Source organism: Penicillium robsamsonii, assembly GCF_028829455.1.
Source record: "Penicillium robsamsonii strain IBT 29466 chromosome Unknown utg000005l_segment0_segment0, whole genome shotgun sequence".
In the NCBI taxonomy this organism is placed as follows: domain Eukaryota; kingdom Fungi; phylum Ascomycota; class Eurotiomycetes; order Eurotiales; family Aspergillaceae; genus Penicillium; species Penicillium robsamsonii.
The window spans coordinates 2,921,154-2,948,230 of record NW_026643223.1 but is presented as its reverse complement, the minus strand read 5'-3'; the positions used below and the strand labels follow the sequence as shown (position 1 = coordinate 2,948,230).

The window sequence follows — 27,077 nt, the reverse complement described above, 5'->3', positions numbered from 1 at the left end:
TAATTCTATTATTTTTGAATTTTTGAGGATTCTGTTGCAGATATTGAAGGCTGAAAGTATTCTTCACTTTGTTCAGGCTCTTGGGGTAAAGTGATTCTCCTCTGGGATATATAAATCGCCGAAATAGGATAAAACTATCGTGGAAGCAATGCCACTGCTTTTCCCCACATCTTGATTTCTCTCGCGTCATGTCGAATCTTCGGGTTCTCTGTCGAGATCAGCCTCAACGTACAATTGCGCTGGTCTCGTCAGACCATGCTCTAGTGTTCCACTACACATCAACAGATACCAGTGCGAAGGACAGCCCACGCTGTCAAGTTGAGTTCTCGGATGTGGGGGAAGTGGACCTGCAAGGCTACAGGCCGTTGGGATATGGATACGGTACCCTTGGTCTTGTTACTCTCAATGAAGATGTGTTTGTCTGCGTCGTCACCAGCTCCTCGCAAGCTGCCACCGTGAGACCCGGAGAAACCGTGTCAAGAATTGACAATGTAGGCTTCTGTACGTTTCCCATGCAGCGTCCTGGTTGAATTATGCTAATGATACTAGATTGTCTCAATCGTTCAGAATACGAGTACGGCCTAGACCATGAGACCGGGTCTCAATTCGCCGCCGAGGAGCGACTTGGCACAGACGGGAAGGATGTGGTAACTGACCATCCTTTTTTGGCGTTGAAGAAGCTCCTTGGAGATGGAAGTTTCTATTACAGTCTCGATTTCAACCTTACAGATCGCCTACAGGACCGGTAAGCTGTCAGCTCTTTGCTCTTCACTAGCCGATCTTCTTCGACTAATATCACAAGGGCCAACAAATCTGTGGCATTCGACATCGACACTCTCGATGAAGATATGCTGTGGAATTCTTACATGATCAGTCCACTCCTCTTTTTCCGGAGCCACTTGCCGCCGTCCGACAAAGCTAAATTAGATGCATCGCAGATGTTAACCTGTGTTATCCGTGGGTTTGCCAGTACACTCAAAATACCAGCAACCATCTCAATTCTTCCTCATGTGCGCACAAAATTTGCTTCGATGTTGACAATCATATCCCGACAATCTTCCCGGCGTGCTGGTACGAGGTTTAACTCGAGAGGCATTGATGATGATGGGCATGTTGCCAATTTCGTGGAAACTGAAACTATTCTGTGGGTTTCACCGGGAATTGTGTTTTCATATGCTCAAGTCCGAGGCTCCGTGCCTATTTTCTGGGAACAAGCCCCAGGCCTCATTCCGGGCCAGCAAAAGATCGAGGTCACGCGGTCAAGCGACGCAACACAGCACGCATTCAACAAACACTTTGAATCCCTGGAGTTGGAATATGGTGCAGTACATGTGGTAAATCTGTTGAGTGAGCTGAAGCCCGGGGAAGCAGAGTTGTCGTCCAAGTTCCGTCAGCATATCAACAAGAGCTCTACCCGACAGAAAGAAGGTGATGGGACGTCTGCACGTCGGAGCCTTTTGCGAGTGACTGAATATGATTTTCTTGCTGAGACTCGAGGTCCTTCGGGATACGAAGCGAGCTCCCAGATCAAGCATGAACTTATCAACTCATTAGACGAGTTTTCCTTTTTTTTGTCGGAAGATTCGGGTCGTCCTAATAAAACTTCCTATGACGGAGCTGATGCAGTGAGCAACTGTTCGGTCATTCTACAGCAAGAGGGTGTTTTTCGGACCAATTGCTTGGATTGCCTGGACAGAACAAACCTCGTCCAGACCATCATCAGTTCGATGGCATTTGAGTCATTCTTATCACAGCAAGGCGGCAGGCTCAGCTCGGATTTACAGGTCCGGCATTCGACCATTTGGGCTGACAATGGTGATGCTCTTTCGAAGATCTATGCCGGGACCGGCGCCCTCAAATCTTCTTTCACCCGACACGGAAAGATGTCACTAGCTGGGGCACTTGCAGATGCACGGAAAAGTGCCACTCGACTTTATGTCAACAATTTTACAGACAAAGCCAAGCAGAAGACGATCGATCTTCTCTTGGGGAGGCTAACAAATCAACTTCCTGTATACCTCTATGATCCAATCAATGATTTGGTTATGGAGGAATTAAACCACCGAACTCCGGAATATTCTTCCCGCAAACAAGTCCGGTTCTGGGTCGGCACTTTCAATGTAAATGGACGCGATGAAGGTCCAGGTACTGATCTCACTCCGTGGCTTTTCCCAGAGTCGGATGAGTCCGACGAAGATCCAGCAATCTTTGTTGTCGGATTCCAGGAAATTGTCGCCCTGAGCCCTCAACAAATTATGTCCACTGATCCCAGTACCCGCAAGGTCTGGGAAAAAGCGGTCTACGATTGTTTAAATGCTCATTCGAAGATGAAAGGGACTGGGAAATACGTGCACTTGAGAAGTGGCCAACTAGTCGGCGCTGCCGTTTTGCTTTATGTGAAAGAAGATTCGCTGAAGTACATCAAAAATGTTGAAGGTAGCGTGAAGAAGGCAAGTCATTCCGAGTTTTCGAAGGAATTGTTCCAACTAACTGGTATTCACAGACCGGTCTTTCCGGAATTGCTGGAAACAAAGGCGGCTGTGCTGTTCGCTTCGACTTCTCCAACACGAGTGTTTGCTTTGTTACCGCCCATCTTGCTGCCGGGTTTGCAAACTACGACGAAAGAAACAGGGACTATGAGATTATCTACCGAGGTCTGAGATTTCAAAAGAACCGGTCAATCTCAGATCATGACGCAGTGATCTGGCTGGGTGATTTCAACTATCGAATTGGATTGGGTAACCCAAGCGTAAGGGAGCTTATCTCGCAGCGAGACTATCAAAAGCTATACGACAACGATCAGGTAAGTCAAAGATCGTTTGGGTACCGATGTTGGTCTAACAACAACAGTTGAATTTGCAGATGGTAGCGGGTAGAGTGTTCCAATTCTATTCAGAAGGCCCAATTGAGTTCCCGCCCACTTATAAGTACGATGTTGGAAGAGATAACTATGATACATCGTAAGTATTCTGTGAACCTAACCAGGGAGCAACTAACATATGGCAGTGAGAAAGCACGGATCCCTGCGTGGTGTGATCGAATCTTATGGAGAGGAAGCAACCTGCGGCAAACAAACTATCAAACTGCGGATTTGAAAGTGTCTGACCACCGTCCAGTCTGGGCAACCTTTGACTGTGTTATTGATATCGTCGATTATACACTGAAAGAAAGTCTCAGGCGATCAATCTACGAGGAGAAACAAAGCCATGGTCACAATTCTCTTGCAGACTTTGTCTCCCTTTTGGACATGGACGATGAAGAAATCACACCACATGTTTCTATCGCACCTGGGCTGCCACCGGCAAGCTCTGATAGAAGCCGATGGTGGCTAGACAATGGTGAGAATTTTGGTCTGGGGATATAGTGGGTTTACTAACACATGACAGGCGCATCGGTAAAAGCAACCGTACAACCACCAAAGCAAGGGTATATTCCAAATCCCCAACGCAAATCCAATCCATTTTCTGCAGATGTCGATTGGGTACCAAGTCCAGACTCGATGGAGAACAAAAACACCGAGCCTGTTCAAGTGATGACGAAACCCATGCTACCTCCGCGGCGTGATACTTTTGAGTCATTCACGGGGACTTTATCACCTCAGGCAGTTGAAACTGGGAAAATTCGACCGGCTGTTCCTCGCAAACCGCTATCACTAAGTTCTCAGGGGAAAATCGGGGCAGTATCACCTAATCAACACACATCACGACAGGACAGTCCAGACAGCGGTATGGCCGCCAGTACGGGCTCTACAGATCTTCTCGGTGACTCGGGCAGTGAGCAGATCGAGTGGAAGCCGCTGTTTCAATGATAATGGCCCATTTATGTACAGACACAATCAATTTCTAGATATATCCGATAGATTCTATATAATGGTCATTCATTTAACGTTATTACAATGCCGGATGTTCCCATTGACAACTTACCTAAAAATCAAGCCACATTTTTGTGTATCCAACTCATTGTTCCTGATGTCTGAAATGTCTTTCAGGGCTCGACGTTGGAACGTGACTAGGATGACTAAGTCCACTGATGTCATCTCTGACCGCCTTCTCTCTTCACGCCGCCTTGTTGATTTCCCTATGGAGTATACTACTTATGATATATTTATATATCCATGGACATCATACATCTGTCTCCTACAGGCAGCGAAATGACTAAATCCTCCACCTTAAGCAGTACAGAAAGGTATGTATCTTGTGGCAAAGACCAAAACAGATCAAACCAAGCTCTTTTCTCTCTCTCTCTCTCTCTCTTATGTCTATAGCTTCTTCTTTTTTGGATGAAGGATATCAGGATCATGTTAAATGCATTGAGCTGAACACTAAAGTACAAATATATTCTGCTCGTCCATAATAGAATTAGTCCTTGAAACCACTTAATTTCAGGGGGGTTTCTAAGTGATTTCCCCCAAGTGTATAGAGCAACGTGTCTACTCAAGAAACAACGTGGCCTTTTTTTTGCCGGCATATTCACATCTTGTATCCCTTCCCCATCCATCTTTCCCTCAAATATTTCCCCTAACCCATCATGGTAGGTGTAAAAGTTACGCTGCCATACGAATTATAATTAACACATGTCAGGCACAAACACCACAGCAACGTCGAGCAAACGACCGATTCGCGAAAACCGAGGCCGCGAAGAGAGGAAAAGGGCCAAGCACAATTAAACCGAAGAAGAACACAAAGTCACCCCTTTCAGCAAGCTGGGTTGGTATGTATCGAAACACTGTTGGATTGACGATTGAACCATGCTAAATATTCCCCAGTGTTACTCGCTTTTGTTGTTTGCGGCGGTCTTCTCCTAGAGCTCCTACGAATTGTTCCTGACCTCTGGTCCACCGTGATCTCATGGTTTACCCCCCTCACGGGATAAAATGGACTTCAAGCGATGATTCCCCCTACTGCGCCAATACCCTAGCTTACAACCGATATGCTTCGAGTCAGCATACCCGATCATCCCTCATACCCCTGTATCCTACTCACGAGTGGTCACTGGACCAAGGGACAAGGGATAGATTTTGGGACAAATGTCAACATCAAGATGGTTTGCATGTGTCACGGAGCTCTTTTCTTTTGAAATTTGTATTATTTGATTGTATCTCACTGTTATTACTTGAGCCAAATACCACACATGTTGCAAGATTTACTCCGGCCTGGAAGATAGTCAATTCTCTCCCGATAGCATTTCTGGTTGCTGGGTCTTCTTCTTTCTCTTCTTCTTCACCATCACAGGCTCTGTAGGGTCTTGAACCACTGGGCCCACATTTCGGTCTGAAGCAACGTGCTTTTTCGTCTTCTTCTTTTTCTTGACCAAGGTTCCTTCTGCCGGAATGCCCTCTAGTTGGATTCGCTCAGATGCTCGCTGCATCCGCAATCGTACTTCCTCCACTTGTTGCATTGCTCGGGCCATTTCTATGTCTCCTTCGTCTGCGGGAACTTGGGGAGACGGCCCTTTTGTCAGGGACAAATTTCCTAGACTGCTCGAGTCAACTTGGAGCAAAGAGCGCTTATATGTATGGTGGTCATCACCGCCCTTGGGCCTAGAGGTATCTGTCAAAGAGTTTTGGGTTTCAAAGGTCTCATCACCAGCAACTACCAATTTGCTCACAGGGGGTCGGCGACTTCGTTGGCGATCGAAATCAACATGGCTGAGCTGTTCATCTCCCAGCTTCAAGTCAACTATGGGGATTGAATCAATATCCAAGACCTCGCCATTGGGTGTGTTTAGGGCTTCGTGGAATGGCGTAGACGTGCCAGACGAATCCCCGAAAGGAGCAATATAGAAGGGGTCATCCTTGAAGCGTTCCCTACGCTCGAGCATTCTTCTTTGTACTGCAGTAGGGGATTCAACTGGGGCACCGGTGAAGTTTTGATATGACGCATGGGGTTGCAGATCAACCGGTGCAAGATCACGAGTCTGCTTGTTGGGGGACGAGAGTTCAGGAAGATGATAGAAGTCCGATGCTTCCCAGGGCTTAAACTCGTGCGGTGATGAGCTGTCTAGGTTGCGGAAAAGTCCTGGCAGGTCGTGGCTGAATGCCTCCTCTAGGCGAAGGCTATCCGGCAAAACGACCTTCCTCTGGGCACTTGTCGCAACAGGGTTAAGTTCGAGCCCTGTAAATAGGTTCGGTATGACCGAGGCGAGAAGAAATGGGACTTCTTGTGTATCGGAAGTCAATGCCTCGGCTGCTAGGCGGAGGACTTCTAGGAACTCGATGGCTCGCTCTTGGACATCCAAATCAGGATGAGCCGCCAAAGCCTCGAGGAACTCGACGACTCGAGCAAGTAAAAGCGACATTTCACTTTTCCAAAGATCTCCTGGTTGACCGGTCTGGCTAACCTGAACAAACACCTTTGGAATGGCTTGCAAAAAGAGGGAAAGTGTTCTGGGGGGGAGTGATGCATTAGATACATCAATCAGTGACAGTAATGTCCGATTAGGCGACAGCAGATATTCAGCGTATTCACCGACAACCCAGGCGACAGGTCCTAAAACACCATCGCCGATAGTTGAACCCGAAGGGAAAAAGGTTGATCTGTTGTCGACAAACATGAGAGACTCGGCTGCTCTTGTGGCCTCCATGCGCACACCTTTTACCCTTACAGCAACATTGCGAATCTCCGTCCCTATTCGAAGCGCAGCATTCATCCTCATATTGGGTGTAGCCTCTTGCTCTTTCGAATGACCCCAATCGTCTTCATTCTCCGACGCTGGGAGAAGTCTGACTAGCTGCACTAACACAGCGACATACCACTCGAAATCAACGATCTCAGAGTAGTTCTTTTGAGAACAAAGATCCAGGATCCGGTGAACAACCTCGGTCTGGTAGTCGCTGGGCCATAAGGTTGAGTTTGGAGGGGTTTCGGAGGTTTCGGGCGTATCAACTAATTCAGCTGCAGGGATAGAGGCTTGTTGCAGCTGATCTAGTAGACGATTCACGACTGGCTGGAGAGAATCACTACTGACCATTCCAACGGCAAGCTCTAAAGCCTGCAATCGAATAGAAACATCCGCATCATCCAGGCAATCCATAATGACGTCCTGCTGCATGGAAACCAACGTTGGGTGCGTGGCAACAATGCGATTCAACGCCAAAAGTGCAACATATTTGACTGGCTCGATGGTCAATGATCAGTTATTTAAAGCGACGAAAGGATACTCACGATTGGGGTCACTATCCATAACTATCATACCCCGCAATTTCCCAACACACAGAGTTGCAACTTCGTCCCTTTCCTGGAGATTCTCTTCGCCGTCCAAAATACCCCCTTGTATTATGCCATTGATACATTCATAGAGCAAAGACATTGCGGAGGTGGTTTGGATAATATTCGTCAATGGACGCAGGAGTTTTCGAGTCAGCCTTGGCTCTAGCGGGGTTAATGTTGCAAACTAGAAAGGTCAGAGGGTGCTCAGAAGATTATCTTTCCAGCAAGTGAGGGAAACAAGGGACTAACAAGTTTGATGATTTTGATAGCCATCCAATTATTGCCACTATCAACCAGAAGCTCAAATAATCGAGGTGCCAGAGGGAGGAAGTCATGAGGTCGTCGCCAGCCAAGCTCACAAACCACGTTGATCGCTGCAGTAGTGACACTTCCATCTTCTTGATCGTCCATCAAATGGTCTTTTATTTTGGGCCATGCCAGCTTCAGAGCTTCGGGGTACACTAAAGCAAGCCTATAAAGACAGACAATCGTTTTCTTGCGCACCACGGGGCTTGAGTGTGAAAGTCGCGAGAGTAGATCGGGAAGCAAGGACATTGCTAGGGGAGGTGTAATAATGTGCGGCAAAGTAATCAGAGGAAGTGACATGTTGGGAATACTGGAGGTGACGATATCCTGTAAAGAGCATTAGCGACTAAGGGGAATTTGAAGCCATGCAAAGTACAAACCTTCTTCAGCAAGTTGGTTGCCAGCATCAGAACTTCGGTGTCTGGTCGAAAGCTCTGTACTGCTCCAAGATACCCGACTCTTTTCTGGAGGTATTTGGCGGATGACATGACTTCAAGAACGTGAAAAGATGCCCATGACATGTCATACCCAAACATTTCAAGATAGATAAGCTTCAAGAGGGCTGTAGCCTTTTTGTCTACTTAAGATCAGTATCAAGTCCATTACCGAGTTGAACAAGTAGTTGGTACCCATGTCTTGTGTCTTAATCTCGGCCTTGCATTCACGCAAAGAACTCTGGATGTATTCATTTTCACCTCCCTTGTGGCCCCGGAGGCCTTTAATAAGGTCATAAAGCGATTTTTCGAACCTAGAGTACTGGAAATTAGTGTTGGCCAAATCTGGGGTGGAAACAGGGTGCCCACATTTTGTCAGAGCTATCGTCACAAGCTCAGGTCAAGGGAAGAGGAATGATGATGCCTCCTATTAAGACTGGACTTGCATTATAAATTGGGCTGTCAGATCAGCCATAATTCGGAAAGAGAAAGAAAGATGGTAAGTGGATGCAAGCCGAGCTCCGCGGGGTGGAGAGTTGGCTTTGGGGATATCCCCGATAAGGGATCACGGGACTGTGGCCAATCAAGCTCCGGTGCACTCTGTTCTCTTGACATTGAACCATTACATCCTAATTGGATCACCCCTACTCTAGACTTGGAACCCTTTTTTTGGTCAAAAAACAAACAAAGGTCTTTTGAAGCTGTCTATTATGGCTGGTCCTGTCGCTGATATCCGTGAGATCAGCGGATCGGATTTGATCTCTGCTCTTCATCTTGCTCAACAAGCACCAGCAATCCTTGGCCAGCAATCCGGGTCTGGAACTATCTCCAATTCTTCAGACACTGCAGATTACTATGCACGATTAGAGCAGCTTATGTTGGCTTGTCTTCGGACGGGGGATGATCAGTCAGCACATACTTGTCTGAATCGCCTCAGCCTTCGATTTGGACCCTCTAATGAAAGGATCATGGGGCTTCGGGGCCTGTACGAGGAGGCAACCGCCAAGGATCAGTCGGCGCTAGAAAAATGCCTGCAGGAATACGACAATACCCTGTCACAGAGTCCGGTCAATGTGGTCAGTATTGGTTGCAGGTACTGTGGATTATAGACTAACCATACACACAGCCCATCTTGAAGCGCCGGGTAGCGTTGTTGCGCTCGCTCAACCGTCCCTCTGACGCAATCTCCGGTCTTATTCAACTCCTCGATGCAATCCCTACCGATGCCGAAGCCTGGTGTGAACTAGCCGACTTATATCAGTCACAGGGGTTGGGTTCCCAAGCCATCTTTAGCCTTGAGGAGGCTTTACTCATTGCTCCTAACTCTTGGAATGTATGATCCACCCTTCTTTTTTTATATTATCTTTGATTACAGTTACTGATGTGACATTTTAAGATTCATTCTCGCCTCGGTGAATTGCTATACATCTGCGCCTCCGACGGGGACGCATCCCGGCTCCTTGGGAGGTCGGTGCAGCACTTCAGTCGAAGCATTGAGCTGTGTGACGACTATTTGCGGGGATTTTACGGGTTAACCTTGGTAAGTCCGCAAGCATCATGTTGACTCATTTCTCATATTAATCCCCTGCAGGCCTCAACACGGATGCTTGACAATGATTACGCAGGCGTATCAGGTCAACTTCCTAAGAAGACCCTGGAAAGATTGAAGGCCTTTGCGCTCCTAAAGTTGGGCGAGATTGTTGAGTCACGGTCAGTCGATGACCAACATTGGGCATCGAGTCGAAGTGAGCTGATTGCAGCCAAAGAACTGCTGAATCGCCAGTTGAAGTAATATTTAGGCGGCTTAAAAACTAAGTGGCGAGAATACCCTAATAAAAACAAATCATTCTAGAGTGTTCCATAGTAGAATAAGAGTGTGTAGAGAGAGAGAGAGAGGTATTGGGCATTTTGGTTTGGGCAGCAGATGTGTCAAAAATAAAGAAGAAAAACACACACAAAATGCCCAACGGGCCTAATAAAGATTATATTTGAGAATTAAGGAGTTCTTTCTTTCTGATTTTTTTATTTTCTTTCTTTTCTGCATGATATATATACCCTGGATTGATTTTCTACATACTTTGTATACTCCTTATTTCCCTCCTACCATCTTATCCCGACTATCCCTGTCAAGATATTTATATCTTTTTTTTTTCAAAAAAAAAATAAGGATTATTCGTTTTATTCCTTTGCTTTTTTTATTCTACTCTATATCTAAAGAGGTCAGGTCAAAAGAAGAAAAAGGAGAAGAAAAATAGTCCATGCGTTCCCCCCCCCCGCGATCTTTTTTTCTACCATTTCTTTCTCCTTCAACCCTCTGGTTCCCTACCTGGGTATTCCCTCCTCACTTCGCTCATGCGAGAGAGTGAGAGGATTTATATATCTTATATTCCCCGAGGCTTCTCATTGTCTCTATGACGTATGTTTGGGTTTTGTGTTTTTTTTTTTCTTTCCTATATCCTTACCCCCTCTCCCCCCTTCTTTTGGAAACCTTCTCCTTACTCTATCTCTCTCTCCACAGGCTCAGTATCTCCATTGATCCAGACCCCCACGGTTCGGATCGCTCTTACTCCGACGACGAGGGATCGTCTGGTGTCCATGTCCCTACATCTTCCGAGTTAGAAAGTCATGAGTACCAGGATTATGATGATTGGGCGCATTTGCCATATCCGGATGAATTGAAACCATCTGATTCAGCCTCCCGACCAAGAACTTCGCACCGCAGTCGTCCGCCCCACGGTTCACGCTCCGCTTCGGGCCGTCGCCCACCATCGCGACGGATGGCAGAACATCAGTCATTCGCCCCTCGAGGCCGTAGACAACAATCACCAGATTCTCCCGACAGTGCCGATTCCGACGAGTACCCTTCTAATTTTGGTCGAAATGATCGGAGGGGATGGCAGCAACCTATCCCACCAGCTGGATACGCCCCCAGCCAATCCTCTGGTCCATCTTACCCTCCCCACCCCCCTGCTCCTCCACCGGGCCATGGCCCGTTTACCCACCACAATCCTCCCCCGATTACATCAGAGCTCATGAGAATTGCTCACCCAGGCCAACCCAATCCCTATGGTGCTCCGCCTTATGGGTACCCACCTCAATTTCAACATGGGCCTCATTTCCTTCCCGATCAACCCCAATTTCATCCACGACATGCGCCTCGCCAGCCGCCCCAGATGCACAATCCAATGCAGCCCCCAATGCCACCAATGCCGCACGCGATGGGTCCTCACGGTGCTCACACCCCCTACCCTGGATATCCTCACGAGTTGATGGCCTACGGTCAGACTGGCTTCTATCGAGATCAACCCAGCTATTTCGGCGCACCGATCCCGGGCATGATGCCTCCTCATTATTGGCCACCCTATCCCCCAGTGCCTTCCCCTCCAGCGCAACCTGAACCTAAATCCCCCCCTCCAGCACCTGCTCCTGAGCCTGCTCCGGCTCCGGCCCCGGCTCCGGCCCCTGAACCCGCTCCTCCACCACCTCCTCCACCAGTCGACACTGCCAAGGATGAGCAAATTGCGAGGCTAGAGAAGTTGATTCTGGACGATCGTATGGATCGCGAAGCGAAGGAACTTGCGAAAAAGCAGGCCATTGAACGCGCGGCCGCCGAGAAAGCAGCTCAGGATGCACAGACGGCGCATGATAGGAAGATCACCCTGGAAGCTGCAGCGCTTGCTCGAGCGGATGCTGAAAAAAAGGCAGCAGAGGATGCCGCAAAGGCCAAGGAGGAAGCGGAGAAAGCCACGGCCGCAGCCGCCAGCGAGGCGGCAGCAGCAGCAACCGCCGCCGCCAAGGAGGAAGCTGCCAAAGCGGCCGCAGCGGCTGCTGAAGCGGCTGCTAAAGCTGCCGAACCGCCGCCACCACCGCCACCCCCAGAGAAAAAGCAACCTATCAAATTCAAGGACGCTGTTGGGAGAAAATTCAGTTTTCCATTTGAACTATGTGCTACCTGGAAGGTAAGTCAACCGCTCACTCTGTTTATATGGTTCCGTATTCTAACGTTGGTTACAGGGAATGGAAGAGCTCATCCGGCAGGCTTTCCTCCACATTGAAGTCATCGGACCTCATGTGGCCGAGGGGCATTATGATCTTGTTGGTCCGAACGGCGACATTATCCTCCCACAGGTTTGGGAAACTGTGGTCGAGCCTGACTGGGCTATCACTATGCACATGTGGCCAATTCCCGAAAAGCCAAAGGAAGACCCTCCCCCTGCGCCAGAGCCTGCCCCGGTAAAACCTGCGGATCCACCTGCCGAGCCGAAGAAGAAAGCAGATGGTAAGAATGTCGATTTCAAGCACTCCCAGAGACATGCGCTTACCTTTTCTTTAGGCCCTAAAAAAGCTAAGGCTAGGGGACCAGATGCCCCCGGAAGTTTCGCGATGTGGATGTTAGGTGGTACCAATCGCCGGGGAGGCAAAGGGGGTCTTAAAGTGGAAAAGAAGCCCGATGCCCCTCCCCCAGCACCTGCTCCTGCGTCATGAGAAATTATTTTCCGCCGATCACCCTGCTTGGTCTGAGGTGATGGTTGGTTTGGTTTCAGGTCGCTTTTTGGCCACTATACCCATAGACCTTCTAGGCAACAGAGAGGCATGAAGATTGCTTTGCTAATACCGCTTGGAACATGATAACGAATATGATCAATGCCTGTAGTATGTTATATGACATCAACTTTGGATTGCGCCCAAGACTGATATCAACCCAAATATGTTTTTCGATAAGTCATATTTGCTAAAGTTTCAATGTAGTCATATATATAAGATAAAGAGTGATAGCTAGTGGTACAGTGCTATGGTATGGTAAAGATGATCCTATTGTGTCTACCCTCAAAGCTAGCTATAAGTTTGGGGCCACGTGATCAAAGACGTGACCATAATAGGTGCCGCCACTGGAAATGGTCTCGTCCCGAGACCTATAATAATGGGGAGACCTGATCATAAAAAAAAAAACCTAAGAATACATGTATGGATGGGAAGTTAGTCGTAGAGCGAGTCAAAGCTCGACTGGCTCTATCATTTTCCTCGTAGCTCGCTGCGCTGTGACTTCTTCCTCCGGGTTACCTTGATCGACTTTACCTTTACCTAGACTGCGCCAAACCCCGAGAATGGGTAAGAGAAGTCGACCCGCAACCCGAACCCGCAAACCCGATGGGTAGACTCGACCAACCCGTAACCCGCCCCGTAACCCGCGCGGGTTACCCGTGCGGGTTCCCGCAAAAACCCGCGGCTGCATAATTTTCCCAATTAAGCCATGGCGAAGTGTATAAAAATGCTGATTTATACTAATAAAATACAGTAATCTACGGCGGTTTTATTTATACGTCTAAGGCACCCTTCGACTACTGCTATTTCTGACCGCGGTCAGAAATTATCTATGCATTAAAAACTCCCTTAAGACTACTGCTATCTCTGACCGCGGTCAGAAACTATCTATGCATTAAAAGATCCCTTAAGAATACTACTATTTTTAACCGCGGTTAGAAATTACGTCTTTATTAGGGTTATCGTACTATAAGCTAGAAACCATAGGTGGAGTTAGAAATATATATTTTATAGATATATATTTTAACAGGGTGTTATAGTTTTCGTGATTTTCTTAGTTCTTACGGGTTTTTATGCGGGTTTCTGCGGGTTATTCCGCGGGTTATTCGGGTTATACTGCGGGGTTTACGGGTTATTATAGGCATTAACGCGGGTTTCTGCGGTTTTATATGGGTTTCTACGGGCTCTACCCACTAAAGCTAAATCTAGACTGCGACAATGCCCATTAAAGTGGAGACATTTTAGCGTCGCCAAGACATATGCGGGCACTCTTGGCAAAGTGGATATTGCCAAGAACTGGTTATGTACATAAAATAGCCTAATAGGGTAATCTTTGCATTAATTTTGCATAATGGTGGGCGATGGGCGTTAAATTTCAAAACGCCCACGGGCCGTGGACACTTCCTAGTGCCCATGGACGGGCGATGTCGCAGTCTAGCTAAATCAGATAAGCTAATTATTATTATGTAGAGGTTTAGTACTACGATGTATTAACCCGCATTTAAACGCGATATAGTACCCTAGGATAGATTACTAGGGTCTTTAAGATTCTTCCTATACGTAAGGCCCTTCTACTAAAATCTTTAACTCTACCCTTCCCTAATACTATGTCTTAAAGCTAATATTCTGACACGTTTTCATTATCTCTATATAATAGTGATATTAACCTTACCTACCTTACGCCTAAGAACGAGCAGCTCGCTACTATTTCCGAACCATCTACTAGCCAGCTTATAATCGATTCATTTAACCCTAAGTTTCTACGCCCACTAATTCCACTCCTAGTCACTAAAGGTCTTATACGTATAGGACCGGACCGCAGAAAGGCATTTATTCTCTATAACGAAATGGTTAATAAAGAATTTATGGATTAGTGGATTAGAACATAATACGGGGGTCCTAGTAATACTAAGATTAGATAGGACTCGAAGTATTAGTTAAAATCCTAGGATAAATTCGATTAGGTCGCATATAGCTCCGATGGCGCACCTAAGGTAATGTATAAGCGATATGGAGTAATCTTAGAGCATCCTTAATCCCTATCATTAGGGATAATAGCACGCTAAGGCACCTCTACGGTAGGAAAGCACCTTAAAGGTACTAGCTATACTAAGGTAGCTCGATACCGTACTCAGAAGTCGGGGATCACTTAGTTTATGAAGGCCATAACTAGTATACTTATACCTTTCTTATTTAGTACTTTACTATTACTAATATATCTACCTTCTAGAACTAGGATTCCTTAGCACAGATAACGTTTAACTAGACAGCCTAGGAGGACTAGACCTGGCACTCACCCGCCCCGCGGGTCCGAGATCAGGAACCTCCACCCGCACCTCAGAGGGTCAGGGTCTAACCTTACCGACCCTGACCCTGACTCTGACCCTCTAAGGGTCCCTTAAGGGTCACCCGCATCGACCCTCATCGACCCTTAAATGCATAATTTCTCCCCGCCTTTCCTATTTCGGACGTATAAATTAGATGATTCAGCTTCTTAAAATACTGTTATTTACAGCTGTTCTGGTATACCTCTAAATTTTTCTTATCTTTTACTATAAAGACTTTCGAAATATAAAGAACTTAAATTATAAGCTAATACCTCGTATATCGTTACCTTAGGTTTCTTAGTATCGAGCAGAAAAATCTTATTAAAGGTTAGTTTTAATAGATAATGTGAAATATTTATGGTATAGTAGTTAAAATATATTTCTGAAGCAGACTGATAGTGGTGCATATTATACGATGAGAAAGCGTCTTTTCATTTTTAATGTAAATAAACATTAAATATTAAGTTATCTTAGGCAATTGACTAATTAGAGTCTTATTTAATTTTCTGCTAATTTAGCTTACCTCTAATTACTCTGGATCTTATACGAAAGAAGACTAAAGAACTCGATTATTAGACTTTAACGATTTCTATTATGAAAAAAAGATAATATGACTAGAGAGTCGATGAGGGTGACCCTCACTAACCCTTAGGGTGACCCTCACTGACCCTTAGGGTGACCCTCACTGACCCTTAGGGTGACCCTTAGGGCGACCCTCTTTACCCGCATATACCCTCTATACTAGCTAATCGGACGAGATAACTTTAGCCCGAGTAGGTAAGATAATGATCTATTAACTTCGCGTCCTCTCGCGACTAGGGTAAACTGATTCCCACCGTACGATAGCTTTTTTCTATTTACTTTCTATAAGTCCTATTCTTCAGATTCCCCATAAACTACCTATAAATTATGTCTTAACTCTCGGATAGATATCCTTCCTTAATAGCCGAGGGGGCGGGAATAGAAGATCTCTTATATCTTATCCCGGACGATACTTTTTTCTTAAGTCCATTTCTATTAAGTTAACCTTCACTTAATATAACACTTAATAATTCCTCTATTCCTCTATAGCTAGCACTCCCGGCACCAGAAAACCTTCGGCGGATTAAACCCGACCGGATTAACGAATATCTATCGTACGAAGCGAATATAAGTAAGGAATTTATAGAGTGGTGGCTTTAAACTAACTATAGGAGGAGAAGGCGAATTAATTAGGATAGAAGGCATCACGTAACCTACTAGGAAGGCTTCGATTAAGTGGCTAATACTAAGGATAGAAAGCTAGGCGTGATATATAAGCGATGCCGTACGGTTCTTAAATATCTAGCGTTAGCACATTCTAGTACCTTATCGATGAATAAACATCTTAAAGGACCATAATACTAGCGAGGAATAGGAAGGCTAAGCATCCATAAACTACTCGTATAAGCTGTATGTATAACTAAGCTCATTTCTCTACTTAGAACTAACTAATAGATAATCTACTAGGGTCAGAGAGCGCCTACCTAAGTATTCACGCAGAGTACTTAGGAATAGAAGCTTCTAAATCTAGTCATAATATCGCATTTATCTTTCCTATTCCTTAAGCATTAAGAGTTCTATGATCTTATCTCGTACGCACGACTAGCCCCCACGATACCGACTATTCCTTCTAGGAAGATAATCCGTACGAGGCTTCGTGAATTTATTACCGAAAACTAAATAACTACACTCTAAAGCCTACCACTAGACGTAAAGCTATCTCTAGCACTTAACTGCTAGACGTCGCCATTCTAGTAAGCATTTATGGCGATAATAGCATATTTCCTTAATCGGAACTAGGACTATCACGAAGTCCTTCTTAGTTTTAAGCCGCTTTCCGGTACACATTTAGGGGCTAACCTTAGTGAGGTTATCGTACGGACTCTATAATAGCATTAAATCCTCGATCGAGTGCTTACGATTACGATAGATAATGCGTCTAATAATACTACGCTTATAGCTATCATTAACGATATAATATAGGCTCTAAAGCTTAACACTAAGTCCGTAATTATCTAAGTCCCTTATATTATATATATGATTTAACTTAGTCTAAATAATCTGCTTAGGAAGATAAAGGCTTCACTAAAGAACGACACCGCGGAGCTCGAGTGGAAAGAGGATTACGTACGAGCCCTACGTGCTCGATAATAAAAGCGAGAGATTACCGACACACTAAATAAGGTTAGTTCTCTTACTTTCTAGTTATACGATAATCATACTTATATCTATATATCTAAGGTCCGTAGTCTTACTATCTACATTAACGTAAGCCCTTAACGCCGCGACGCTTTCTATAATCTTTAACCCGACGAGCTAAAGCTCGTGCCTATCTAGGACGTACGAACGCGATAGAATTTAACGTATCTTATGCTTCGCCGGGCTAAGAGACTCTAAGCGACGTTTAACACATTCTGCTCGTAGTACGATTAGCCTTATTTTACACTAAATACCGAGGAGTGGCGATAAATCGATTATCTACTATTCATCCTATAGCCCTTCTTTAAATATATAACCGTTATTTATACGACTAAAGATATAAGTATTCACTTAGTCTTTAGTTTCTATAATAGGATTTTTAATCATCTAAAAAATTTAATCCGTTAACTCCGACGAAAGAAGGTGTCTTAGAAGTAGTTAATGCTTTCCTCGCTTAAGGCTACGTAAGAGAAGCTATTAAAGTACTACGCTATAATAGATAGTATCGAAGGCGATCTCTACGTAATTAGTACGATCCTAGCGCTAGTAAATAAGCTCTAGTTCTTCTTAATTAAGGACTAGGAGTCCGATAATCCAGAGAAGGACTATAAAAGGATCTACCGTGATAGTCTTAAGTCTCTCTTTACCTCGTACGAGGAGAAACGTCTAGAAGAAAGGCTACGATTAGACGCAGTATTATTAATAACGACGATAATAGACGCTAATCTACTATTTAAAAACCCGTAAGCGTCGCTGCCTCCGTAATAGGACGAGCTTACGAGGTACCTTAAAAGTCGTACGTGCTCTCTTCTCTTCTTACTATATAACACTAACTCTTTCTTTTAGCGACCGTACGAGGCTCCCCTCGGGTCTTTTAGAAAGACCATAAACATAAGTTTCCTATACTTATAAGCCTTACCCGGGATGTTATATTAATCCTAGTAACTAGAGTAGGAGTGGAGCGTCTCTTTAACTCCGCTTAGGATATCTATTATTATCGACGAGGGTCTTTAAAGCTAAAGACTATCCGGGATATTATACTATAGATATATACGATAAGATTTAACCTCTAAGAGCAGAAACGGCTTATACTATAGGAGTATCTCTCACACTAAGAGATCGCAGCTATAACAGAGGCTAATAAAACACGGGACGAATCGTTTAATCCGATCAGCGATACCGAGGAGGAGATAGAGGATATAGTGTATAAGGCGGAGTGTACATAGCCACCTAACACATAGTCCCTTCCACGGTCTCGTACGATAACACTTAACCCTAAACATAGAGAGGCTCTAGATCATGATAAGGACGATAACGACGATAACGACATAAACCCTCCTTTACCTAACACACAGCAGCGTGTATCTTATAGAAAGCGTAAGCGCTCGAAGCTACTTAAGGGCTATATACTTAGATCTTAATAATTACTACACTATTTAATTCTCTATATCCTATGCTGTCATTCGTACGATAAAGAATATAATTTTCTTCTGATTTCATCTCTTAATTCTTAATTCTTTACTCTTCTGCTGTATTAAAAGTTATAAATGAATACACAGAAATCCTCTCTAAATCTACATAATTTATGCATCGTAAGTAAGTCACGTTTTCTACCTGTTTATCTTATTTAGGGACCCTGAGGTTCACCCGCGGGTGAGGGCCAGGTCTAAGGAGGACTAGCTACTACGATTTCTTATAGTCGCTCGCCTCCTATTCCGGTTAATTTAAGCACCCTAAATTTTATACATTAGTCGCACTTATATAAGCAGCGGATTCCCTACCTAAAATCCCCTCCGCGAAAATAATCAGACGCCGTCTTTAAAGCACTATATAAGAGCGCTAGCAGAGTATCCTACGGAGGCTACCTCCTAGTGTAAAACTATCCGTTACACTTAATTACTAGACCTCACCGTTCGTATAGGCCTTTATAATAATTATTAGCTATTTTATTAACGAGGACTAGTAGTACCGTGAGATCCTTCTTAGATTCGAACCTCTCTACAGAACCCACTCTAGTGTAAACCTTAGTGTTATACTTACGGATGTTCTTAAGAGGTATAATATTAAACATAACGTACTTATAATCATAACCGATAATACTTCGAATAATAAAACATTAGTCGAAAGTCTCTAGTAAGTAATGCTAGAAGATACCACTATTATTAGAGTTCTATGTATTACCTATATCCTCTAGCTATATCTTAATAAGTTACTTAGATATATAAAAGCGAGCCTAGTGAATGAGTTAACAGAGACTCGGTAGACAGAATAGCGGTCTTAGTCCGCCCGAACGAACGCGAGGCAGCATAAGCGAGAGATTATTAACACTTTAAGTAAGGTCAGTTATATCTAATTTCATAATATTAATACCGTTTCTTATACCTTACTAACTATTTCACTAGGTTCGAAACCTCGCTATATACGTGAATATAAGCCCCTAGCGACGGGATGCATTTTACGCCATTTAGACTAAATCAGCTAAACTCGCGCTAATATAAGATGTTAAAACGCGATAGAACTCTACTTTTCTTATGCTCCGGCGTATAAAGCGGCTTCGCCCTTATTTTACGCCATTTTATGATAAGTATAAGCGATCGGACCTTACGTTAGATAACGATAAATGGCGATAGATCGAGTACCTTCTTTAGATCACCTAGCCTTTCTTTAAATTCACCCTTAAACTATTAAAGATAAAGGATGCCACTACCTATCATATGTTTAAGATCTATAATAAGCTCTTCGAGCACCTTAAGTAATCTATTATATAGCTCCGACGTAAAAGGGTCCCTTAGAAAATAAATATGCTATAGGCTCTTAAAGCTATATAGTAGAAACTTAAGGACTATTACGCCGAAACAGATAATATCCGAGGTGATCTTTATATAATTAGAACTATGCTTACTCCTACTAATAAGCTTCGGTTCTTTTAAACCGATAAATGGGAAGAGTAATAGGCTTAGAGGTATCGACGTAGCTTTTAAGACTACCTTATATTATATAAGACACGTCTTAGAAGTACGCGGACGTCTCTACCGTCCTAGTCTTCGAAAAGGTTAGGGTCTCGCCTCGATATAATGCTCAGAAGTTAGTAACCTAATAACCTATCGCGTAATAAGCTCTTATAATATCTTTAAAAGTGGTATATATAAAGTGTGACCACTAGAATTATAAAATATAGTACTAATATATAATAGATACTATTAATATATCCCCCCTTCTATTCTAGAAGGATAACTAACATCGATTCCTAGCTCTTATAAGCCTAGCCCGAGATATGCTTTCGATTCTAATAACCGGGGCGGGCGTCGAAAGGCTATTTAACTCTGCTCGGGATATCTATCACTACCGCCGAGGTAGACTTAACACCGACACTATTTAGGATCTTATGATATACCTTTATACGTCGAGGTTTAACTTCGAAGAAGCCGAGTATACGTTTCTGAAGGAATTCTTCTCGCGCGATAAGGTCGAGATAGCTAATAAAGAGTAGAATAATAGTCTTTATATATACGTGTTTAATCCGATTAGCGATAATAAGGAAGATAGGATAATAGTAGAGATTAGTAATAGAAGGGAGGACGAGTAGCCTACTCTATTAACTAGTAACGAGGATTAAGTTCTAGAGTGTGATATCCCACTACCTATACCTAAGGAAAGGCATACTTAGGTACGTGGATTTATTAGATCCCGGAAACGTATAAGGCAGGATAACGATGAATGGGAATACCATTAGCTTTAAATTAATAACTGTGTTATTTATAATCTAAGTATATATAGGAAATATAGTATAATAGTAGTAGTCGAAGAAGGTTTTAGGCACTATTTCTGACCGCGGTCAGAAATAGTATAGGCTAAAGTGGCTTTTTACGCATAAGTAATTTCTGATAGCCGTTAGAAATAGTAGTAGTGTATTAGAATTAGAGCGGGCTGTAGGAGCTTTTACCCCCTTAAGGTGAAAAGGAAATATAATAAGATACAGGTAAGAAATGCATAATTTATGTAGATACGACTCTTCCTATGTTTACACTGTTTAGTAACCCGCATGGGTAACCCAAGCTAACCCGAAACCCATTGCGGGTTATGAAAGTCGACCCGAAACCCGACCCATTTGCGGGTTGGGTTTTTTTCGGGTTTGCGGGTTTGCGGGTTTTGGCGCAGTCTACCCATCTACTCCCATGGGACTAAAAAAATTCCGGTCCCATAACCCTGTCAGTCCCATGGGACTCCCGTGGGACTTATGGGACTCCCATATGGTCCCACGCTAGTATAATTTTGCTAAGAATTTCCTCTTTCGGCTGTATAAATCTGTAAAGTAATCAGATAAAATACTGTTATTTATAGGTGTATGAGCGTCCCTACCTTTAATGTTAACTAACGTGGTTTTTTTATATGACATAGTCTGTAATTAAGTGCATAAATGACTTAAGTCTATATTAAAAAGTATCTTCCTCTGAAAAAAAAAAGGTATATAATAGACTATTATCGCCCATAGGTATAAAAGAGATATAAACATGGTATTTAGTAGAGGTGGTTAAGTAATATATATATATTCACATGAGGTACTAGACTATATTTCTTATATATTATTACGATAGTAAAAATTCGATAAATATATAGTAAAATATAATTAATTCCTATACCATAAGAAACGTTACCCCTAAGTTATTTATTTTTATCTTAGAATCACTATTCTCTACTATATGGTTATTATAGAATTTTAGGATAAAGTAGGTTTAAAAGTGAAGATTTTCTAATTAAAGTTATGGGGGATTCTAGATACCCCTAGATCTATTAACTTCCCCTTTATATAGGAGTCCTATAGGAGTCCCACGGGAGTCCCATAAGAGTCCCGTTAAATAAACTAATAAGTGAGAAATAATAAGTGGGTCGTTACCTATTTATGATAGGTAGTCGCGCTACTTATTATTTAGAATCTGCTAGTAGCTAGACGCGACTCTCCTAATTATGAAGGTAGGCCTTAGAGATATCCTTTTTATACCCTTAGTATAATTATGATTCGAGTATATCTTAATATGAACTATATACTAAGGCTAGCCTATTATCCTAGGTTTCGTTCTCCTAAGCGAGAAACCCTCTACCTTCTTTAGTCTATAGTATTAGTATCCTTAACGAGCCCCTTACGCTAGATCATTTAATTAGCCAGCAGCCGATCTATAGCGGGCCCGAATCTTTAATCATCTAAACAGAGCCTAATCCGATTCCTCTAGCCCTCTATCGTATCGGTCCTAAATATTAAAAGTTCTAGGTTCTTTAGACTTTAATAAATAAAGCCGACTTTATTAAGTGGTGGCGTTATATAGTAGGTGCATAACCATACCCTCCGCTACGTAAAGTGAACTTTAATATAAGGTATACCTCTACCGCTTAGGAGCACTTTAAGTAAGTAGCCCACTTCTAAACTAGGAACCTAAGGGCACTCTGTCGGAGATATAGAAAAGTAATTTTATACCTATCCTTATTAGTAAATGGTTCTAAGTCACTCGCTGCGCATTTATCTAGTCGCATATATATAGCTACATTAAAAAAGGGGTCTATATAATAGGATATATAGTAATCGCTCGAACTTACGGTATTATATATATCTAATTCTGTATTCTATCTATCTAATTCTAATACTTTTATTATATTTAGACCACTCGCCTAACTACCTATAAGGTCTTTAACTAAAAGCGATTCGAAAGAGCTTAAGTTAAATTCATAGCGAACTTACGTCTTCTATTCGAGGTCCTCCGGCATAAAGAATTCGAAGATCTTATTATAGAGGCTTAGCTTTCTTAATAGAAGCTTACCCTTCTATCACTAAAGACCGCGCGGCGTTAGCTCTAGTTAATCGTCTAACGTATTTCACCACCGAGTGGATCACACCACCGAGTGGATCAGCGACACGAAAACACGTCCATGAATTACCACTTAACCACTTCAACCACCCACTATGCCACCAATTCGCTCCCGATCCTCTAGTAATTCAGCAGAGCAAGAGGGTAGGCTTTTATTAGCTATCCAGGCTATTAAAAACCAGCAAATTACCTCTATACGCGAAGCATCGCGTCGTTTTGAAGTGCCATTCTCCTCTTTACGGAACCGCCTTAATGGTCTCACAAATCGCTCCGAAACCCGCGCAAATTGCCAGAAATTAACAGATATTAAAGAGGATTCTCTTCAAAAATGGATTCTCTCTATGGATTCTCGTGGATCAGCCCCCCGGCCTTCTATGATACGAGAAATGGCGAATCTTCTCCTCGAAAAGCGCGGAACTACCCCGGTTCTTTCGGTCGGCGAAAATTAGGTTATAAAATATATTAAACGACGTCCTCTACTCTCCTCCCGATTCTCGAAATGGTATAATTACGAACGTGCGAAATGCGAAGACCCGAAAACTATTCGAGAGTGGTTCGATCTTATTCAAAAAATAATCCTTTAATTCGGAATCGACCCCGATGACGTTTATAACTTCGATGAGACTAGTTTCGCGATAGGATTAATTACTACAGCTAAGGTAGTTACGAGGAGCGATTTCTACGGTCGGCGCCCGGTTTTATAACCTAGAAATCGTGAATGGGTGACTACTATTAAATGTACGAATGCTTCGGGGTGGGCCCTCCCTCCGTGTGTGATTTTTAAAGGCAAAGTCTTCCTCGAATCTTAGTTCGATAGCCTTCCGGATAACTGGCGATTTAAAGTTAGTCTAAACGGTTAGACCTCTGATGAAATTAGAGTTCGCTGGCTCGAAAAGCTCTTTATTCCGACGACTTCTTCACGTACGAAGGGGGGTATCGACTTTTAATACTCGACGGACATAGAAGCCATTTAACCCCGAAATTCGATGAGATCTGTGAGCAAAATAAGGTGGTACCGATCTATATGCCACCTCACTCCTCTCACCTTTTATAGCCTCTCGATATCGGCTGTTTTACGGTGTTAAAACGATCGTATGGTCGGCTGGCTGAAATGAAAATGCGGACTCGGATCAACCATATCGATAAACTTAACTTCCTCGAAATATACCCCCTCGCACGAATCGAAGCTTTTAAATCGGAGACGATTAAGAATAGCTTTAAAGCAGCTGGTTTAGTACCTTTTACACCTGATCAAGTGATCTCGAAGCTAGATATTCAACTTCGAACCCCTACCCCCCTCCGAGTAGGGGGAGCGATTAGGACCCTAAAACGCCCTCGAACTACGTGCAATTACAAAAGCAAGCTTCGTCAATTAAAGCTTTACTTCGTACTAGATCGAGAAGCCCTCCGAGCCCGCTAAATTGCGCGATAAATCAGGTTTTAAAAGCCTATCAAATCACTATGCAGTCTGCTGCTTTTCTCGAGAAAGAAGTCAGCGATTTACGCGCTGCTAACGAGAAGCAGAAGCAAAAGCGGGCTAGATCTCGAAGGCATATACCCTCCGAAGAAGGACTCTCAGTCGAAGAAGCCTCTGCATTAATTATGCAGTAACAGGAAGCAGGTGAAGCACCTCCCCCGGATCCCAGTGTACCTAGAGAATCGGCTATTCAGCCACGTACGCGGCCCCCCGGGGGTGTGGAATATGCAGATTGCCAGGGCATAGAAGAGAAACATGTCCAGATAGACCAGTTAATTAGTTGAATTAATTTAATGGCGTTTTGGTTAAGATAAATGGAATTAAATTCATAGGGTTGGGTTTGCTGATCCACTCGGTGGTGTGATCCACTCGGTGGTGAAATACGTTATATAGAGCAGTAAAAGCTTCTTTCTCTACTCCTAGCTAGAGTAAAGTTATTAATTACCCTTAATTATTAGACTTCGCCCTTCTAATAGGCATTTATAGTAATTATAGGCTATTTTATAGATACTAATTAGGATTATCATAAGATCCTTCTAGGTTTTATACTAGTTCACGGCCAGCACATAGGCTCTAATCTCGCAGACATTCTCCTTAAGGTTCTTTAATAGCAGAATATTATAAATCGAGTAATTATAATCACTACAGATAACGCGTTAAATAATAAGACCTTAGTTAATAGTCTATATAATTTAATCGAACGGATAGAGCTTCCTAATTTCACCGAAATTATGCGGGTTCTATGTCTTATGTGATTTAATTAAGTCTAAAAGATCTCCTTAGCCTAATAAAGGCTAATCTAAAAAACGATAAAACGGTAATAGTCTAGTTCGAAGAAAACGGGAGTATTCTTTAATAAGTAAAGAGATAAAAGGGAATCATTTATACGCTAGCTAAGGTAAAGTAATTAAAGCATTCTAATAGTTTTCATTTTATACTAACCACTATACTACTAGGTACGGGCTATTACGGTTTTTATTAATGCTAGTCTATAGCGACGGGAGGCATTTCTAAATCTATAAAGTGAAGAACCGAGGCTTACTCCGATCTAGGATATACGAACTCGGTAGAACTTAATATATCTTATGCTCTAGCGTGCTAATCGACTTTCCGGTAGCTACTAAAGATATTACGCAGAACATTAGCGCCCAGAATTCCGGCTAAGTAAAAGCGAGTGGCGGCAGATCGAATACTTACTCCATATCACGAAGCCTTTCTATAAATAGACCGTTAGTATATTAAAGATTAAGGCGATAATAATACATAATAGGGTCTATAACTGACTATTTACCCATTTTAAGTAGGCCTAGGCCCGCCTTTAACGAAAGAAAGTGCCTTCGAAAAAGGCTATACTGAAGGCCCTTAAGGCCGGAAGTAAGAAACTCTTAGTGTACTAGTTATAAAGCGACTAAGCACATAGTAGCCTATATATAATTAGTATAATTCTTATACCCTAGCATAAGCTTAAATTCTTTAAAGGGCTAGAATAGGTAGGTAATGTCGATAGAATGGATTCCTCCTAGTATAATGTGTATAAGACGTCTCTTCATAAGCACTTAGAGGAATACTTAAAACGCTAGCCAGAAAAGTAAGTGCTTACGAGGGTAAAGTCCTCCTCGCATAGTATAGATATAATAATAAGTCTCTTCGAAGAGGATTAGCCAGAGCCACTACCGTAGCCGAAGACTAGGTGGTAAGAAGAACTAAAGGGGTATCTTAATACTAGTATGTTTATATAATCATGATTAAAAGTTAACTAATCTAATTCTATAACGTATTTCACCCCCAAGTGGCGCGCACACCCCCAAGTGACGCACCCCATCTAACCCATTAAATTTAAATGCATTTATCTCAACCATGACGCCATTAAATTAATTCAACTAACTGAATGGCCTATCTGGACATGTCTCTCTTCTGTGTCCTGGCTTCCTACATATTCCACACCCCCGGGGGGGGGGGGCGGGGGGGCGTACGTGGCTGAATAGCCGATTCTCCAGGTATGCTAGGGCCGGGGGGAGGTCCTTTAGTTACCTCCTGTTACTGCATAATTAATGCAGAGGCTTCTTGAACTAAGAGGCCTTCTTCGCCGGGTATCTGCCTTCGAGATCGAGTGCGCTTTTGCTTCTGCTTCTCGTTGGCGGCGCGTAATTCCTTATTTTCTTAGGCGAGTAAGATAGCACCTTACATTATAAGACGGAAGCCTTTTATAAGCTGGTTTAATGCACGATCTAACGGGCTAGGCGGGCTTCGAGATCTTATACGAAGTAAAGCTTTAATTAATGAAGCCTATCGACGTAGTTCTTTCTCTGTAGCTAGTGTTTTTAGCGTAAAATTTCGACTTAATTCACTCCCCCGATTTAGGGGGGGGGGGGGTAGGGGTTCGAAGTCGAATATTAAGCTTCGAAATCACTTAATCAGGTATAAAAGGTACTAAACCAGCAGCTTTAAAGCTATTAATAATAGTCTCCGATTTAAAAGCTTCAGCTCGTGTAAGGGGGTATGCTTCGAGGAAGTTAAGTTTATTAATATGATTAATCCCGTTCCGCATCTTAGTTTTAACCATCCGACCGTACGATCGTTTTAATACCGCAAAACAGCCCATATTAAGAGGTTATAAAAGATGTGATAAATGCGCTGGCATACAGATTAGTATCACTTTATTTCGCTCATAAATTTCGTCGAATTTAGGTATTAAATGACTTCCG

At 43.3% G+C, this 27,077-nt stretch overlaps 6 protein-coding genes across 6 annotated transcripts; 5 read left to right on the top strand and 1 right to left on the bottom strand.

Annotated features, from left to right (window-relative positions):
* Positions 1 to 188: 188 nt before the first annotated feature.
* On the top strand, positions 189 to 3,808 carry N7447_009143 (SacI domain and endonuclease/exonuclease/phosphatase family protein; the record flags this gene model as incomplete). The annotated part of the gene is made up of 7 exons (XM_057233405.1): positions 189 to 501; positions 550 to 745; positions 803 to 2,441; positions 2,504 to 2,803; positions 2,851 to 2,960; positions 3,007 to 3,338; positions 3,387 to 3,808. 7 exons carry the CDS (start codon positions 189 to 191, stop codon positions 3,806 to 3,808), a joined length of 3,312 nt encoding a protein of 1,103 aa, XP_057082947.1.
* Positions 3,809 to 4,527: 719 nt separating this feature from the next.
* On the top strand, positions 4,528 to 4,872 carry N7447_009142 (RAMP4 family protein; the record flags this gene model as incomplete). The annotated part of the gene is made up of 3 exons (XM_057233404.1): positions 4,528 to 4,530; positions 4,581 to 4,710; positions 4,766 to 4,872. The coding sequence occupies 3 exons, from the start codon at positions 4,528 to 4,530 to the stop codon at positions 4,870 to 4,872; spliced, it is 240 nt and encodes a 79-aa protein (XP_057082946.1).
* Positions 4,873 to 5,163: 291 nt separating this feature from the next.
* Positions 5,164 to 8,261, bottom strand: N7447_009141 (putative AP-3 complex subunit delta; the record flags this gene model as incomplete). Its single annotated transcript, XM_057233403.1, has 5 exons — positions 5,164 to 7,112; positions 7,164 to 7,392; positions 7,458 to 7,841; positions 7,895 to 8,091; positions 8,144 to 8,261. Coding segments are annotated over 5 exons (2,877 nt in total), but the record flags the coding sequence as incomplete, so codon positions are not given.
* Positions 8,262 to 8,658: 397 nt separating this feature from the next.
* Positions 8,659 to 9,740, top strand: N7447_009140 (uncharacterized protein; the record flags this gene model as incomplete). Its single annotated transcript, XM_057233402.1, has 4 exons — positions 8,659 to 9,024; positions 9,075 to 9,281; positions 9,345 to 9,488; positions 9,540 to 9,740. 4 exons carry the CDS (start codon positions 8,659 to 8,661, stop codon positions 9,738 to 9,740), a joined length of 918 nt encoding a protein of 305 aa, XP_057082944.1.
* A 578-nt stretch (positions 9,741 to 10,318) lies between these two features.
* Positions 10,319 to 12,433, top strand: N7447_009139 (uncharacterized protein; the record flags this gene model as incomplete). Its single annotated transcript, XM_057233401.1, has 3 exons — positions 10,319 to 10,364; positions 10,467 to 11,907; positions 11,963 to 12,433. Exons 1-3 carry the CDS (start codon positions 10,360 to 10,362, stop codon positions 12,431 to 12,433), a joined length of 1,917 nt encoding a protein of 638 aa, XP_057082943.1. The 5' UTR covers positions 10,319 to 10,359.
* Positions 12,434 to 18,669: 6,236 nt separating this feature from the next.
* On the top strand, positions 18,670 to 19,667 carry N7447_009138 (uncharacterized protein; the record flags this gene model as incomplete). Its single annotated transcript, XM_057233400.1, has 3 exons — positions 18,670 to 18,690; positions 19,319 to 19,375; positions 19,554 to 19,667. Coding segments are annotated over 3 exons (192 nt in total), but the record flags the coding sequence as incomplete, so codon positions are not given.
* Positions 19,668 to 27,077: the final 7,410 nt, after the last annotated feature.